This window comes from Sus scrofa, chromosome X (genome assembly GCF_000003025.6).
Source record: "Sus scrofa isolate TJ Tabasco breed Duroc chromosome X, Sscrofa11.1, whole genome shotgun sequence".
NCBI lineage: Eukaryota > Metazoa > Chordata > Mammalia > Artiodactyla > Suidae > Sus > Sus scrofa.
The window spans coordinates 5206488-5225078 of NC_010461.5; the positions used below are offsets into that span (position 1 = coordinate 5206488).

The 18591-nt window shown below is 46.0% G+C and overlaps 1 protein-coding gene and 1 long non-coding RNA gene across 2 annotated transcripts in view; one reads left to right on the plus strand and one right to left on the minus strand.

The window, feature by feature from the left end:
* LOC102166211 overlaps positions 1 to 14727 on the plus strand; it is a 597641-nt gene extending 582914 nt beyond the window's left edge. The window contains exon 7 of the long non-coding RNA XR_002340798.1: positions 14206 to 14727. This is a non-coding gene — a long non-coding RNA (uncharacterized LOC102166211). The remainder of the gene's footprint in view (positions 1 to 14205) is intronic.
* Positions 1 to 18591, minus strand: part of ANOS1 (anosmin 1) — a 200198-nt gene that overhangs the window by 42850 nt on the left and 138757 nt on the right. The window contains 2 exon segments of the mRNA XM_001925070.5: positions 10014 to 10143; positions 13306 to 13490. Coding sequence (XP_001925105.3) covers positions 10014 to 10143; positions 13306 to 13490 — 315 coding nt within the window.

The following is an 18591-nucleotide window of genomic DNA, read 5'->3' on the forward strand; positions in this document are numbered from 1 at the left end:
ACTCACAGAAAATAAGCTAGTTACCAGAGGATAAAGAGAAAGGGGAAGGGATAAATTAGGAGTTTGTACACATGACTAGATATACATACTACTATATATAAAATAGATACCCAACAAGAACCTACTACAGAGCACCAAGAACTGTATTCAGGATCGTGTAAACACCTTTCATGGAAAAGAACCTGAAAAAAAAAATATATATATATACGTGAATCACTGTGCTGTGCACCCAGAACTAACACAATATTGTAAACCAACTATACTGCAACGGAAAAATAGTAATTACGAATGAATATGTATCTGTATATACATGGAGACACACAGAGAGGAACAAGGCATGCTTTAAGAGCATGACTGTTAATTTTATTCTTTATCTGATTTCCTCCAATGTCATCCACAGAACAAACTTCCCACTGAAATGCATCAGGGGATGACCTCTTAGGTGTAGTGTGGTGACCAAGAGCAGTTATATTTTGGAGTTCCCATCGTGGCTCATTGGAAACGAAGCTGATTAGCATCCATGAGGTTGCAGGTTCAATCCCTGGCCTCACTCCGTGGGTTAAGGATCCAGCATTGCTGTGAGCTGTGGCATACGGAGCAGACTCGGCTCAGATCTGACGTGGCTGTGGGTGGGGTGGAGGCTGGGAGCTACAGCTCTGATTCAACCCCTAACATGGGAACCTCCATATGCCACGAGTGCGGCCCTAAAAAGAAAAAAAAAAGCAGTTATATTTTTGTGTTTATCTTTAAAATAAATTTATTTTCATTGAATTATAGTTGGGTTACAATATTATGTTGGTTTCAGATGTACAGCAGTGATTCAGTTTTTTATAGATTATACTCCACTTTGTTATTACAAAATTATAGCTGTATTTCCCTATGCTGTACAAAATACCCTTCTTGTTTATTTTTTTTAAGTTTTGCATTATAGTTGATGAACAGTGTTCTGCCAATTTCTGCTGTACAGCAAGGTGACCCAGTTATACTTATACATATATGTACATTCTTTTTTTCACATTATCCTCCATCATGCTCCATCACAAGTGACTAGATACAGTTCCCTGTGCTATACAGCAGGATCTCATTGCTTATCCACTCCAAATGCAATAGTTTGCATCTGTGAACCCCAAAATCCCCATCCATCCCACTCCCTCCCCTCCCCCCCGGGAACCACAAGTCTGTTCTCCATGTCCATGAGTTTGTTTCTTTTCTGTAGACAGGTAGGGCAGTTATATTTTTAAAGTGATGATAGAACTAGTAAGGATTCTGCAGCTAATTAGTATGTTAGTTCTGATATTTCAACTTTTTTTCCCCCAGACACAGCAGTTAGAATAATTTTGCTTCCCTCATTAAAAAAAAAAAAAAAAATCCCCCTGCAGTATCCAGACACACAATGAGTTAGGAAAGCTGCAGAAGCTGCATGGCAGGCACATTTCCAGCTATTAAATAGTTTTAGGACATATGCTCAGCACAGTCCTGCCACTGCAAACGGCACACACACAGCAGCTGTGCCCCAGCACACAAAGTCATGGGTCCCCACGGAACACCAGCGAGCTTTATGACTCTGCCGGTGTCTGTTCTCATTTTACCAACACCCTGTAATGCACGGGTGGACTAACATCCCATGCACTATTTGCTCACTGTGCAAACAATGAGGTCTGGTTTTTTTTCTCTTTTGTAATGCATTCCATACACATGGGGGAAAATAATGGATGGAAACCTCTGAATTTGGAAGGAAGTGATTATAATAACTGCATTATGTACGTCAGAGGATGTATTAGGTTAATGACAATGCAAGATGGGCTTTAAATTTTTCTTTTAAGACCCCTTAAATTCACTGTGAAACTGATATCAACTAATTTCAAACAGCCACACTCATGTTTGTGTGATTCCAGCAAAACATGCAAAAAAAAAAAAAAAAAAAAAAGGATTCTGCTTCACACAATGCAGAAAATTGTTATCTTCACTCTTTTAACTGCTATTATGGTCACAGAGATGTTTCCATAGCACTGTATTACCCAAATTCAAGAAACCTGTAGATAAGAACTTGCAACATGTAGCCGTCCTAGTAATACATATTTCCAACACTGAACATGCAATATATGCCATTTTTTGCCCTGTTCATAAATATCAGCATGACCAAAAAAGGTCAAACACCAGTTTATACTAAAATACGTTTTCTGTTGGCAGGACTGTCACTCCAAATGGATCATGGGAGAGTTTAGGCTGTGAGTTAGCAACCAACAGCTTCTTAGTCAAAGAAGCAGATGATCATATGTAATGGATCTGATGGTGGGAGGGTAGTGGCAAGTGGGGAGCGAAGAAAGTGAGCCTCGAAAGGCCTGTCTCCACTTAATTATTACATCCTGCCACAGAGGAGGATGGCCGAGAACACTCAGGAGCACAGGGCTCCTGTCAGATCTCACTGAATTCCATCCATGAAAATATTAATATCTTTACTTTAAACCATAATTCAAAACACATTAAAACTATAATTCAAAAAGACGCATGCACGCATATGTTCACTGAAGTGCTACTGACAAAAGCCAAGACATAGAAACATGTCCATCGACAGATAAATGGATTAGGGAGAATTGGTGCATACACACAAGGGAATATAACTTGGCCATAAAAAATAATGAAATAATGCCACTTAGAACAACATGGATATAAATAGAGATTCTCATACTAAGTAAAGAGTGTTTGAAAAAGAAAGACATATACCATGGTATCATTTATATGTGGAATTTAAAATATGACACAAATGAACCTAGCTACAAAACAGAAACAGACTCACAGACATGGAGAATAGACTTGTGGTTGCCCAGGGGGTGGGAGAGGGAGTGGGATGGACGAGGAGTCTGGGGTTCATAGATGCAAAGTATGACATTTAGAATGGATGAGCAATGAGGTCCTGCTGTGCAGCACAGGGAACTCTATCCAGTCTCTTGGGATAGACCATGATGGAAGACAGTATAAGAAAAAGAGTATATATACATATATATTTATATATGAGTGGGTCATTTGCTGTGCAGCAGAAACTGGCACTACATTGTAAATCAACTTCGTGTTACTAAAAAATGTAAATAAATAAATAAGGAATTCTAATTAAAAACAAAAATACCTTCGCTGCTTTCTAACAGGAAAAAGGATATTAAGCAAATATCCTGCGTTCTAACGGGAGATTGAGAAAAGCGAGGGAAACAGCAGACACTCTGGGCGCCCCCCATCCCTCCCTGGTTTTTTACTATTTCCCGAGCACATGCCTCAGCTTCTGAAGGCCGGCCTCCTTGCACAAGCCTCCGTCTGGACCTAGAGCAGGCTCGGCCCACATGCAGGACACACACCGGAAACAGCCTGCACTCAGTGAGCCCATTCTGCAAGGAGCAAAGGATGCTGACAGCGGTAACCAGTGTGCGAACATGCCTGTGTCCTGCCTACTCTTCCGGGTCATGCTCCCCCTCTCACCCCACCCCTTTTCCAGGATCACTTCCCACGTAAGCCGTGTCCACTTGAAGCCTTAACTTGTATCTCTATGCACAGAAGGACAATCCCTGACAGGTCACCTCCAAGCGTCAAGAGTCCCACAGGCAGACACCCCTGCGAACACAGCTGGGTCTACACCATGTCCCCGAGGCTTCCTATGGTTTACCCCACCTGGAATGAGACAGAAACGTTTCCAGAGACCCTAGCATCTGGCAGGCTTGGCGGCCAGAAAAGCGTTTCATCCCGGGAGTATCCTAGAAAGTAATCTATCATGTGGAACCATAACTATGTCCATAAACAGACACACTGCAGAAAAGGACATTATGCGTTAGTCCACAACATGACTCAGAATTTTAACGTTTAAAGTCGAAGCCAATGTTCCTTCTCAAGTATCAGGGAGAAAGGCAGTGTAGAAAGTTTAAAAGCATAAGTACAGAAATGACCCCAACCTCTGTATTGGCCTTGCAACTACCAGCAAAAAATGACTGATTTTGCCCATTCTATAATTATGCATTTCTTCTAGGGGAGGTAGGAGGTAGCAATAACAATATCCAAAAATGGTATTCACCTGGAAAAGGAAAAGCATGAAACTGACCTACCCATCTGTGAACAACTCAGAATTTTCTATAAAAATATGTCTTCTAAGGGGTTAGGATTAAGTTACAGGGAAATGCATGAGTTCAAGGGAAATGAACTGAATAGCCAATCCATTCTGGTGAACCACAGACTAAATTTATATCTAAACATAAACACAAAGAAGAGAATGACGAGAATTTTGGATTGTCCATGATAACCAGGATTAAAGCCCATGAGTACTGGGCAGCAAGCTGAAACTAAATGACCCCCATTTCATCAACCATTATTCTTGTTCTATTTCATTTTACTTTGATTTTCAGAGGTGCTCGTGGAAGATGAAAAAGATTCCTTGCCCTTTCCTTTGACCCCACCTTAAATCTTCAAGGCTGGTCCTCTACGCAGCTCAAATACACTAGATAACTGCCTACCCTTTGCAGAGACGATTATTTTGGAAGCAGTATTTGTTTCTTAAAGTAATGTGCAACCATTGGAAGACCTACAACTGGTACAGTGTCGGTTCGGGAGCACTGCAGGCATAAAGTGGGCTTTGATTAAATGAACATGCACCATTTTTGGAAGGACTGCAGTGAAGCATGAAAATGTACCGTTCCTTCCTTTTACAAATATGGCCCGTATCCATCCACCCACCCATCCATCCATCCATCCACCCATCCTCCCATCCATCCATCCATCCATCCATCCATCCATCCATTGCACCGTGAGAAGCATTCCAGACTTCACCTCTGCAAAGCAGAGAATCAGTGTGGTTATCGGAGATCCTATTGTGGTACTGCTGAAGATGCATCACAGGGCAGGGGAGGAGAAGAGAGCTGCCTGCTGGCTGAAGACATTCTAGGATGGCATCCTCACCCATCCCCCACTCCACTGCATGTACAAATACACAAAAATGCTTGGTGGGGGAAAATTAACCATCTTAATGATTTACATACCATCCAATTCACTCATCGAAAGTGTGCCAGCAATGGTTTTTGGTCTTTACTGAGTGGTGCGACCACTGTCTGTTTTAGAAGGAGTCTGCTACCCAACGAGATCCTGCATGCCCTCCTGGGAAAATGTTAAGGCAGCCACAAAGTTATTTTGGCGTCTTCAGCCTCTCCTTCTGTTATCCGTGTCTTCTGACTGCAACCCTTCCGGAACGTCCAGGGTCCTTCATCCGGGGACATCCTCCCCTTAGCAACGCCATGTGCAGGGAAAGCCCTTGGCGTAGCACTCATGCTGACGTGGGAAGGGTGCTCCTCTCTGGCAGCACACACATCCCCAGAGAAGGAAGGTTGCCCCTCACCCATTCCTCCTCTCAATTACTTCCACCGCAGTAATTGGCAACACCATTCTTCCCGCAGTTCCTGACAGAACCCTGCAGTCATCTCCCACTGGCCACCAGGAAATTCCCCAAACCTAGAGATTTCGTCTTTCCACGTGTGCCCCCCAGCCCTTTCACTTCTGCCTTTAGCTGAGTTACCACCACCTTCTGGGGTGGTTGTTAATCACTCATTTGTTGCACTTTCTAGATTCCACATATAAGTGAGGTCATACAGTGTTTGTCTTTCTCTGTCTGACATAGTTTTCTTAGCATCGTGTGCTCCAGTGAGCATCATCTTTGTCAAGGAACATGGCACTGGCCTCTCCCTGCATCCCTGCTTCTGCCTCTCCCACTGTTCATCTGTCCTCAGCACAGCTGTCCGAGCAGTGCCAACCCTACTGAAATCTAAGTCACATCACGCCAGCATCTCCTGGCCACTCCCCATCTAACTCAGGAAAGGCCACACTCTGTACAAAGATGGTGAAGACTCAGCACGCCTGCCCCAGCCCCCACTTCCCCTCAGTCTGCATCTTCCTCTGCTCCACCCTTGGGGTTCTCTGCTGCTCTGTGAATACTGCAGGCTCGCTTCTGCCCCAGGACCCTTGCATCTTCTGCTTCCCGAAACTGGAAAGTTCTTCCTTCAGACTGTGGCGAGGCCAGGCCTTCACTGCCTCTATTCAACATCTCCCTCTGGCCAACCTCCCTAAAAGAGTAAAAGGGAAAAACAGTGCCCCTCCTCATTGCCTGTGTTGATTCTTTATTTTTCTCATGGTCCCTTATCATCATCTACCCTAGTATATGAGAGTATTATATATTAATCTCATTTACCGTTATCATCACCTACCCTAGTATATGAGAATACTTCTGTATTAATCTCATTTACTGTTATCATCACCTACCCTAGCATATGAGAGTACCTTATGTAGTAATCTCATTCACCGTTATCTACCCTAGTGTATGAGAGTATCTTATGTATTACTATGGTTTACTGTTATCACCTACTCTAGGATATGAGAGTACCTTATGTAGTAATCTGGTTTACTGTTATCATCACCTACCCTAGTATATGAGAGTACATTATGTAGTAATCTCATTCACCGTTATCTATGCTAGTATGTGAGAGTACCTTATGTAGTAATCTGGTTTACTGTTATCATCACCTACCCTAGTATATGAGAGTATCTTATGTAGTAATCTCATTCACCGTTATCTACCCTAGTATATGAGAGTACCTTATGTAGTAAGTTGGTTTACAGTTATCATCACCTACCCTAGTTTATGAGAGTATCTTATGTATTACTCTGGTTTACTGTTATCATCACCTACCCTAGCATATGAGAGTATCTTATGTAGTAATCTCATTCACCGTTATCTACCCTAGTATATGAGAGTACCTTATGTAGTAATCATTTACTGTTATCATCACCTACCCTAGTATATGAGAGTACCTTATGCAGTAATCTCATTCACCGTTATCTACCCTAGTATATGAGAGTACCTTATGTAGTAATCATTTACTGTTATCATCACCTACCCTAGTATATGAGAGTACCTTATGCAGTAATCTCATTCACCGTTATCTACCCTAGTATATGAGAGTACCTCATGTGTTAATCTCCTTTACCGTTTCCTCTCACCCCCAATTAGAAGGAATCTCTATGCATGTGGGTATTTATGTGTTTTCCACAAGAGCAGACATTTTCATCTTTTCTTTCACTTGTTACCCCAGTGCCTAGAGCAGTGCCTGACACATAGCAGGAGTTCAACAAACTTTTTTTGTCTTTTTAGGGATGTCCCTGTGGCGTGTGGAAGTTCCCAGGCTGAGGGTCGATTCGGAGCTGGAGCTGCAGGCCTACGCCACAGCCACAGCAACAAAGGATCCAAGCTGCATTTGCAACCTACACCACAGCTCACGTCAACACTGGACCCTTAACCCACTCAGCCAAAGTGGGAACTCCTAAACATTTGTTTAATAAAAAAGGGAATACAACATGAGTGATAAAAGGACACACAAAAATGCTTTGTTTCTACCTTAAAATTCTCCCAGAAAGTGAGGGAGCATCTTGGAGGATTCTAAAACTGCATGATGGGAGTTCCTGTTGTCATGCAGCAGAAACAAATCTGACTAGTACCCATGAGGATGCAGGCTCGATCCCTGGCCTTGCTGAGTGGGTTAAGGATCTGGCGTTGCCGTGAGCTGTGGTGTAGGTTGCAGATGCGGCTCAGATCTCATGTTGCTGTGGCTGTGGTGTAGGCTGGCAGCTGCACCTCCAATTCAACCCTTAGCCTGGGAACCTCCATATGCCTTGGGTGCCGCCCTAAAAAGTAAAAAATAAAACTACATGATGGTGGTGGTTGCAGGACTTAGGAAATACTGAAAGTCATCGGCTTCCACAGCCAAGATGAGTGAACTTTATGCACGTAAATTGTACTTCAATGAGGCTGTTGAAAACTGCTTTCCCAGGAAGGCACATTTCTGCACTTGGTGAGAACCGACTGAGACGAGGGAAGAGATGCCACCACCTCTTTAATGGCTGTGAATCCACTAGACGGGTCCTGGAAGAAATGCCCTCAACTGATCCGTGGATCCATTATATTCCCATCATTCTGTGACACATTTTCCCTGAAAACAGGAGAACCTACTATGAATGGGCAGATATTTTTCGTTTCAGAAGCGCAAGGACCAAAGTCTGGAATCCTGAATGTGGGCCATGACTGTAAAGCAGGAGACAGCACCATTTCATAGAGACTGCAAGGTTTCCTGAAAATGGTGCACTTTCCTCCAACAAAAGCTCTTTTCCACGTGAGGGATGCAGCAGTCGTTCTAGATTTGTGCCGTGCTCAGCTACGGAGGTAGGGCTGGGACAGCATGCTCTCACCACCTCCTCAGAATGGAGCCTCTTTGGAGCTGGGAGCCACCAGCCCGGCTCTGGGGACGGTCCTGGGACCTCTGCCCAGATCCCGCCCGGCTCGGAAAGGGATTCTGCCTCCATCTGCAGCGGCTGGAAACTGCGTGCACCTCACGGATGTGCAGCCGCGACTGGAGAGCACCAGACCCCACCCTGCAGGCACGGGAGCAGCTGGGAACGCATTCTGCCCACGACAAGTCTGGACCACATGTGAACCCTAGTGACACTCACGGTGAAGAGCTGTCAAGCCCTGCACTGATCCCCACCTCGGACCCACTGTTAATGATTTCTTCCCAAGGCCCCTCTAAATCCTCAGACCACTTGGAGACCGTCTCAGGCAAGCAAGGTCTGCTGTCTGTATCTGTCAAGTCGCTTAACAGCTGGCTCAGGGCGTGTGCCTCAGGGCTGGGGCACTGCACTTCCCTTTCTTAAAAGGACTTTTTCAAAGAAAGCGTTACAAATCTACAACATAGGGAGTGCCCGTCATGACTCGGTAGGTTAAGAGTCCGACTAGTGTCCAGGAAGTTGAGGGTTCAACCCCTGGCCTCCCTCGGTGGGTTAAGGAGCTGGTGTGGCCAGGAGCTGCAGTGTAGGTTGCAGATGCAGCTCGGATCTGGTGTTGCTGTGGCTGCAGTATAGGCCGGCAGCTGCAGCTCTGATTCGACCCCTAGCCTGAGAACTTTTGCATGCTATGGGTGTGGCCCTAAAAAAAGAGAGAGAGAGAGAGAAAAGCAAACTCTACAACATACACTGCAATAGCATGCAAATATTAAATGATTTTGATTGCACGTTTTCCACTTGAGATCTTTGATTATGGCGAGAGAAATCTGGCAATGTTGTCTAAAGAGAAATGGACAGACCAGCTGAAACACACCTCTTCTCCCAAATGAAACAGAAATTGCCATTTATAGCAGCCCGTTGAAACCTTCCCATGTGGAAAGACATGCCGGAGAATCTTACATTATTCATTACTATGCCAAGGCATGTTTGAAAGAAACTTACGTGAGCTTCCATGTAACAGGAGACCTGCTGATTCATTACGGAAGAACCTGGATAAGCTCTGCCCATGAAACTGGACCTTGATGATTAGCCAAGCAGAGGCATAAATAATTGAGAACGTGCTCAGCCCAAGTGGAAGAAATAACCATGGGCCTATTATCAACATCTAGTCAAATTACGTCCTTCCACTATCACAGACTAAACTAACCACAGATATAACAGAGTCAGAATTCATCACTTTCCCACGGAGGTTTTAAAATGGCAGTGAAATAGGAACCCGACAACATGACAGCAGTGATACAGCCACTCGGGAGGGATTTAAATCCTGGAAGTTATGAAACGAAAGGAATTCACTCACTTCATTTAGAGGTCCCCCCCCCCCCAATAAACCTATGTAGTCTGATGTAGCAGAACACGAAAGCTTTCTTTCCAAAGCTTAATGGAATGGTGCTGGAGGCAGAAGATCTTGAGAGACACAGTGGGAGGTGATGGTGGACAACCACCGCTTCCCAGTGCAGAAAACCCCATCCCATTCTCTCCGGCAGGCTCTTACAGGCCTCGGAGGTAGCAGAAGGATCCCCGGAGATCACGGTCGGGAACACATCTGGTCCCAGTCGCCAAGCACCGCCAAGTCGCCTGTTGGCCCACCGCACGTAGGAATGGGCAGACGTGACGGATGTGCCACCACGGAGAGTGAGGGGTGGGCAGCCAGCGACACTGACCTTTGGAAGAGCGGAAGTGTTTGCTGGGGGCGGTGAAGCCTCGGGTCCCGTGCACGTTGACGGCCGCCACGCGGAACTGGTACCACCTGCTGGGTCGTATGTCGGTCAGCTGGACCCGCTCATCCGTGGTCTGAGGGGCAAATCACACAGCACAGACGGCCCCGTTACCCGGACATCCTCACTGCGTCTGTTTCAGAGACCGCTAACTCCTCAGCCAGATGCCACACAGCCTTGCCCCGCTCCCCACCCCTGACTCCTGGAGGAGCCCATCCAGCTCTGTTAGGAGAGGGACCCAGGAATTCCTAGGGTAGGCTGCGGGGGCTTGATGCCATCTGAAGCTGCTTCATCCCCACAGAGTTAAAGCTCTCTGAAAGTCAAAATCGTATGCCGAATGCTTGGGCTGTTTTTAACTCTGGGGACTAAATACAGCAGTGGAGGGATTTCATCAATAAATTATACAGGAGTTCCCCTCCTGTCTCAGTGGTTAACGAATCCGACTAGGAATCATGAGGTCACGGGTTCGATCCCTGGTCTTGCTCAGTGGGTTAAGGATCCAGCGTTGCCATGAGCTGTGGTGTAGGTTGCAGACGCGGCTCGGATCCCTCCTTGCTGTGGCTCTGGTGCAGGCTGGCGGCTACAGCTCTGATTAGACCCCTAGCCTGGGAACCTCCATATGCCACGGGCGGCCCAAGAAATGGCAAAAAGACAAAATAAATAATAAATAAATAAATTATACATACGAATGAATAAATATATGAAGTAATCACGACCCTATAGGGAAAATGAAATCCTCTTGAGAGAAAGAAAATGCGTCCTACTTGCTGCCAGACGGAATTTTGGAAGGAGGTACGTAAACCCACACAGACAGGTATTGGGAGGAGCTTGCACCCCAAGACACTTTGGGCTTCTGAATTAACCCTGTCAGATCTGCGAGGATTCGTGTTCCTGAAGGGGGAGATGTGCTAACATATCTTTGCCCAGTAAAAGGTCTGAAGACGGAAACTGGACAGAGGGAGAGGTCCCCAGGTTTCGCTAACTGGAGGTCAGCATGCCAAGATCTCCAGCAATGTTCCCATCTTCCTGCAGCATCTCCATCAAGCTCAAGGCCACATGCCTGCTTCCAACAATGCCTGAAGGTAGACCTGAAGCCTTCGCCTTGACTCCGGGTCGAGCGCCTGCATTCGTGCTTCACCTGTGCCTCATGCTGAGCTCCACGTGGCCCCCAGTGGGTGGGACTGGGAAGCAGAAGTGAAGGAACCCCTCCCAAACCTCCGTTTATAATAATTATTGGAAAGGACTGCCAGAGGCCCTTGAACATTCAAAAGGAGCTAAATGTTTCCGAGATCAAAGGAAGAGCGTGAACCCTTAAGCGTGGCGTTCTACCTCTTTGGCAGGATTTGAGAAACATCTTCACCCACGTTTGTGTTTCTTTTTAGCCTCCAATGTAAGAAAGGAAAGTCAGCATGCTGTCCACAGCACTTAGCAAAGGAAGCATTGTGTGTGATGGCAACTGGTGAAGAGAGTCATGACAACAACAGTCCAAGGCTCTTCCTCGCTCCAAAAATCAAGATATGAAAGAGAAGATCTTATCATCAGTTATATTCATAAATCTTTGAATTTATGATTTGGAACTACTGGGAAATTCCATAATTTGGAAAACTTACAAATGATACTGCACCACTGTTTAAGGGAGCGTGCCGTGTAAATCAAGAATAATTTCAGGTGGTATTCTGAACAGCTTTATGCTTTCTCAAAGCAAAAGTTTTAGGGAGTTCCCGCTGTGGATCATTGGAAACAAATCTGACTAGTATCCATGAAGACGCAGGTTTTACCCCTGACTCTGCTCAGTGGGTTGAGGATCCAGCATTGCCGTGAGCTGTGGGGTAGGTCACAGATGCAGCTCACATCCCGCATTGCTATCGCTGTAGCATAGGCTGGCAGCTACAGCTCTGATTCAACCCCTAGCCTGGGAACCTCCATAAGCCATGAGTGCAGCCCTAAAAAGACAAAAAAAGCATTTTAACAAAATAGGTATGGGACATAATTTCAAAATTTACCTGACCAATTTTCTTTTCCTAATTTAAGATATTTCTTGGGAGTTCCCGTTGTAGCTCAGTGGGTTACAAACCCAACTAGTATCCATGAGGTTGCCGGTTCAATCCCTGGCCTTCCTCAGTGGGATAAAGATCCAGCGTTGCTGTGAGCTGTGGTATAGGTTGCAGATGGGGCTTGGATCCCACGTTGCTGTGGCTGTGGTATAGTCCTGCAGCTGCAGCTCCAGTTCAACCCCTAGCCTGGGAACTTCCATATACCACAGGCGTGACCCTAAAAAGCAAAGACAAAAAACAAAAACCAAACCAAACCTTCTCTTAACATCACATTACTCACTGATTTGGGCATTTTTAACATATTTTAGTGTTTATCCTCTTCGAGATGCTGCTGTTGAAAGGGGGACCAAATTCTTCTTCCCCAAACCCGAATATTGACAAGTATTTCCCGTTTACTGAATAAGTCATGGGCATCTTGTCCTTGGAGAAGGATGATCTGATCAAGCTACAGACAGAACTTTTCCCAGTGGACCTGCATGTGGAGATGGCATTTTCGTTGTTGAAAAGCATGAAGCACTTTGCTATCGAGAATTTATTCTCTGTCTCCATCCGTGCAGCTCTCTTACAGTTGGCAGTCCATTTAATAGCTCTTACAAAGAGAGAACATATTTTGCTGTTCTCATCCACAAGACAGAGAGGGAGATAAATGGGGGAGATAAATGGGGGAGGACCGCCATGCAGGTGGCCTCTTGGGCGGTGAGTTGACTCAGAAGAAGAAGAAAGTGCCGAGGGGAAAGTGATGAGCTGCTGGCTGCTCCCCCTTAATGTCATTTGATAGGAACCTTCCTACGAAGCTTCCTGAAGTCCCGTGTGGGACAAACACAAAAGTCACTCGAAAGATCAAATATCACATGAACCGGCCCTATGGGTGTCACATCTCCCTCACTCTAGCCGGTTCAGTTTTGCTCAAGGAAAGGTAGTTTTTGAAGGAAATAAATGGGAATGCTCAAGAGGCGATTCCCTTCCTTCCGCATGCGCTGTGAGAATTGAGCTGAGTTTGTAAGTGGGACCAGGTTATACCTACGGAGCCCCTCCGATCTTCCGTGGATCCATAGGAGGCATCCACGTTGGACGGAGGGATTTCGGTGGCCGGGCTGTTCTGACTGAGCACAGCATGTTCATTTTCTCCCTGTCCGTTGCGGGGGACATGGCCTCAGGGGAACACAAGCCTCCAAAGCACTAACCTGGGCTATGGTCTGCCAGGGCGTGGCGTCGTCTTCACTAGGGTGGATTCCGTAATTCCATCTCCTCTGTACCACGTAGATCACCGGCTCGATGGAAATATTGAATTTCGAGGACCACTTGACCTCCAGCTGTCCAGACTGCAGCTCTGTGAATCGTAGCTCCTTCCTGGGCTTCAGGGGGACGCCTGAAACAGAACCACGCCACTTTTAAGACAGGCTGCCCGTGACTCCGACCACGGAGGAGACAATCTGAGGAAGAGACAAATGGCATCTCATGACAACCGAGCCTCCCTCTATTTCATTTCTTACAGGCAGCTTCTCCAGACCAGGGGTGCCCACGTGAAATCCCTGACACTACGTTGTTTCACTCTCCCATTTTTTTTAAGAGGGTCTACATTGATTCCTGATGCTGAATAAAGTTTTGTCTCCCCAGTAACCTCAAGAGCAATTTGTTTGCACGCATTCTTCCAAATGAATGGCATTATTTACCAAACCGCATCCCTGGAGCCTCGCACGGAATTCATGAGAGGTGACAGGAAGAGTTCAAGTCTCTCCTCTCACTTAACATGGTCTCTCTGCTGATAAACTCTAGGGCCGTGAGAACACGGTTCCCAAGCCTGCTGTCCTTTTCAACGCAGGGAGTTTTCCTTGTAAGGAAAACATTACAAAGCCCAATCCTCTCATGTGGTCAATCTTACAAGAATGATTTCCAAAGCATGGGTCTTGTGGATTCCACAATTGATTGCTGAGGCGCTCCCCTATAGACGTACCGTATAAAATTGGAAAATGATGAATGTATACTGTTTGGTCTTGGCAGGAGTGAGCGCCTGGCTTCAAAAGTCCCTCACAGGTGTCTCATTTGAAAGCAGTTAATCATTTTGATTTCTTCTCCCCCTACAGGGCATTCAAGTTGCCTTGATGACTGAGAGATTCAAGAACCACCGTTCAAAATAGTAGCCATTATGGAAAGGGGATTTCAAAAGAAACACGGACTCCTAAGAGGTTATATCTAAAACTAACCAAATCAGGTAGAAGAGACGGCAACATGAGGGTCAAGCAGCATCAAAACCAAGAACCCCAGGTGCCACTACAATTATTCTCCACTGAGAAGGAACATTTGCTTCAAGCACTGACAACTCACTTGAAAACGTTAGTGCAGGATGCTGCTCCTCTTTTTGCATTTGTTATGTTTAAACAGAGGAAACTGGAAAATGGGCACATACAAAATATAAGTGAGATCTGATGCATGTCTGAGAGGCAGCTGAATTTCATTTGGGTCTTAATTCAGGCTAAATCTTGTCTTGGGAAATTTTAAAAGTTATTAAACACGGGGGTGAAGAGAGTTGGATAATTTTAAAATGGCACATGTGGCCGGGAAGTTTGAGGTTAGTAGATGCAAACTATGACGTTGAGAATGCATAAGCAATGAGCTCCTGCTGTCCAGCACAGGGAGCTCTATCCAGTCTCCTGGGATAGACCGTAATGGAGGATGATCTGAGAAAAAGAATGAATATATGTGAACAACTGGGTCATTAGGCTATACAGCAGAAATTGGCCCAACCCTGTAAATCAACTATAATGCAGATTTTTTTCATAAAAATTTAAAAAGTCAAAAAATTGGCATATGTATATCTGCTCAAAAGGTCATTAAGTTTTAAGAACGATCTCCTAGAGAATCGTGTTCACCACCCCTCCGGCACTCTCTCTATTTTGACTTAAAGATGGGCTCTATCTGGGTGCTGCTGCCCTTTCTCTCACCAGGTCTCATTGGCTCCTTCATGAAGTGGGTGAAGGGTTAAATACCTACATTTAAAACATTAGGGAACTGAGTCTGAGCAAGATTAAATCAATTGCCTGGAGCTATGACCTGATCTCAGGTTTCTCTCAATGTTCTGCCTCTTAATACATATGGAAGTAGGAAAAGCCACTTGGAAAAGCAGAGCAGACACGTGGCTTCCACAGCCCCGACCGCGGATTCTGAGGGCTCTGGCTTTCCTGGTTGGGGTGAGACTTCTCTGTCCGTCTTTGTCCTGCTGGGGCCCAACACAAGAGTTTTCAAGATTGTGTTATCTCACGTATATGCCTACGTGTAATCTTTTTTTTTTTTTTTTTGTCTTTTTAGGGCCGTTTTAAAGGAAGTTCCCAGACTAGGGGTCGAATTGGGCAGCAGTGGGCAGCCACAGCCACAGCCACGCAAGATCTGAGCCTCATCTGATCCACACCACAGCAACACCGGATCCTTAACCCACTGAACAAGGCCAGGGATCAAACCCGCGTCCTCATGGATATTAGTCAGGTTCGTTACTGCTGAGCGACCCACGATGGCAACTCCACCTACGTGTAATCTTACATGTAGGTAATCTTATGTGTAATAATCCTACGTGTCTGCTTTCATGACTGGAATATTTGTGCTAAGCAAGCGATGCTCAGATCTGCCCCCAACTCCGCCTGCGCCCCGGGCTGCAGGCTCCTCATCTGCCTGCACAAGACCTACCTTGAACATCTCCCCAGCTCCCCCTGCTCCCCCAGGATGTACCTTCATGACAACTCCAGGCTCTAGATAGCTCAGTCTTCTGAAAACCTGTTGTTCTATTCTCCCGCCTACCAACCTCCCACTGTTTTTCTGCAGAAGGCCCTTTCAGGAGCCCCCAGAGCTTCTGTCTCCATGGTGACCACCTGTTTTAGGTACTTTCTCCTCTGGTCTGGCCCCTCACCGTAGCGTTCCCACCCATCTCCACACATCCATCCCTGCGTGAATTCCCTCCTGGTCGTCTTATGTGACTGTTTTCTTCCGGGGGAGGAGGCAGGCTCTCCTTTCCCTTCCAGAATATTCAACGACAGCCTGCTTTCTGTAGAATGAAGGGGAAACGCCTCTGCATCTCACTCAAGGCATCCATGGTCACCAGCGCCTAACTTTCAGTTGATCCCTGGGCACCGTTTACATATTTGTCACAACCCCTGCCTTTGTGCAGCTTGGCCAAAAACACACTGCGGTGTACGCCCTACTGCCCCGGCCTGTCCGTGCTACCTTATTCGTTCTGGAAAGTCTTTCCTTCTACTTGCTGACTACAGACTGTAGAATACGTCCAGGCTAAGTCCACATGCCACCCTTTGGGGTCACTTTCCCTAAGCCTTCCAACTGGTAATGAAGGCTCCACTCTCTGCTCCATTCCTGCCGCCGTAGAGACGTGCACTTAGCTGTCTCTGACCACAGCAAGCTCACGTGACCGTGTCTGCTTCCCCCACTAAGCTCGAGCCCCAGAGGTCAGGGAACGTGCCTCCTTCAGTCCCCGCCTCACCATATCCCAGAAGAACGCATTCTGCACAAGTAGACGGTCCAGAGCTGGCCGCTGAAGGACAGCCTAAGCAGCTTTCCTATTTGTCTCTCAAGAATACACCTGGGGGAGTTCCCGTCGTGGCGCAGTGGTTAACGAATCTGACTAGGAACCATGAGGTTGCAGGTTCAGCCCCTGCCCTTGCTCAGTGGGTTAAGGATCCGGCGCTGCCTGAGCTGTGGTGTAGGTTGCAGACATGGCTCGGATTCTGCGTTGCTGTGGCTCTGGCGTAGGCCCTGGGCTGTAGCTCCGATTCGACCCCTAGCCTGGGAACCTCCATATGCCATGGGAGCAGCCCAAAGAAATAGCAAAAAGACAAAAAAAAAAAAAAAAAAAGAATACACCTGGGGACTTAACATGACACCAGAGTGTTCACATAAATCTTCCTTTTTTTTTTTGTCTTTTTGCCTTTTCTACAGACATTTCTGTGGCATATGGGGGTTCCCAGGCTAAGGGTCAAATCGGAGCTGTAGCCGCCGGCCTATACCAAAGCCACAGCAACGCAGGATCCGAGCTGTGTCTGCAACCTACAGCAAAGCTCACAGCAACATCGGACCCTTAACCCACTGAGCAAGGCCAGGGATCGAACCTGCCACCTCATGGTTCCTAGTCAGATTCGTTAACCACTGAGCCATGACGAGAACTCCCAGAATGTTCACGTAAATCTTTGTGACCATGGGAAGGCCCTCTCTGCTTGGGGGTCACATAGGGAAAAGAGAAGACTTATCACAGGTAGTCAGTGCCACCTGCTCTACAAGCATCCTTTCAAGGAACTCACAGTTCCCTTTGCCATGAAGGTCACACGACTCGAATATTCCTTACTTACTGTTTAAAAAGGACATGACTGGTTAGCGCCTTAACCTCACACAGCACTTTCTCTGAGACTTCCAAACCCATCTTTCTCCTTGGCTCTCCATGTATAAGCGCAGCTAGAGTAAATCTTCCAGCCGCTGAAGTAACCCGAACTCATCAGCCGCAAACCAAGCCTCCGAATCCCCTTGCTCCCAAGGCTCTCATCTTGAACAGCATTCAACCACCAAGAGCCTTCACCGAACATGATGAACATCAGGGCCATGTCAGCTCAAATTCCTTCATTTAAAAATCTCTTTAATTAGGATGTGCAATAATCTTGCACTTTACATGTTCAGAAACGGTCCATCTGCTTCGCATTAGGGTCAGCTGGCTCCCTTGATTGGGAGGAACTCCAGCGCTTGGCTGTAATTGTGTGCAGATGGGGCTCGGCCCTGGCCCCCCGGCCCCCACTGTGGCTCCTTCCACAGCCCTTGTGAGCTCAACCAGCATCCCAACTGCAGAGCCAGACAGGGAGGATGGTTCGCTCCTTGTGGTTTGTATTATGGAAATGACTAGAATTTTTCTCTTTTTTCAAATTATTTTTGAACAAATTGGTCATCTGAAATCTAAACCAGTCTGTTAAAAAATTCAAAAATGCTATCATATAACATCCCCTAACACATGACAATATAAGTGCATTTTTTTCCCTTAAAGTATAACAAGTGTTTTGGTGAAATCAAAGGAACAGAAACCCAATGCTTCAAAAAATGCTGCAACTATACTCACAGAAAAATCAGTAAAGACAATCAACAGTAGCAAATGACACAATTTTGACTCTTTGTGCAAAAATACTCGTCAAAGGTCTAAACGGTATGAAAATGCAGCAAGACGCGTTCCCGTGATTCAATAACTGACACTTTCTTCATTTATTTCATAAAGACAATGCACTCAAGGCATGTGCGTTTCTATCACATTAAGGCCTTTGGTCACTGTATTCAAAATGTGAAAATTAATTTGCAAGAAGCGGTCGGTCTCTAAAATCCTGAGAGTAATATATTTCAAATATTGAAATTCATGGAAATTGTAAATCAACTCCATCATTATATCTTGTTGAAAAGAAACTGACTGATACAGGATCCATTCCTGGCTCGTGCCTGGA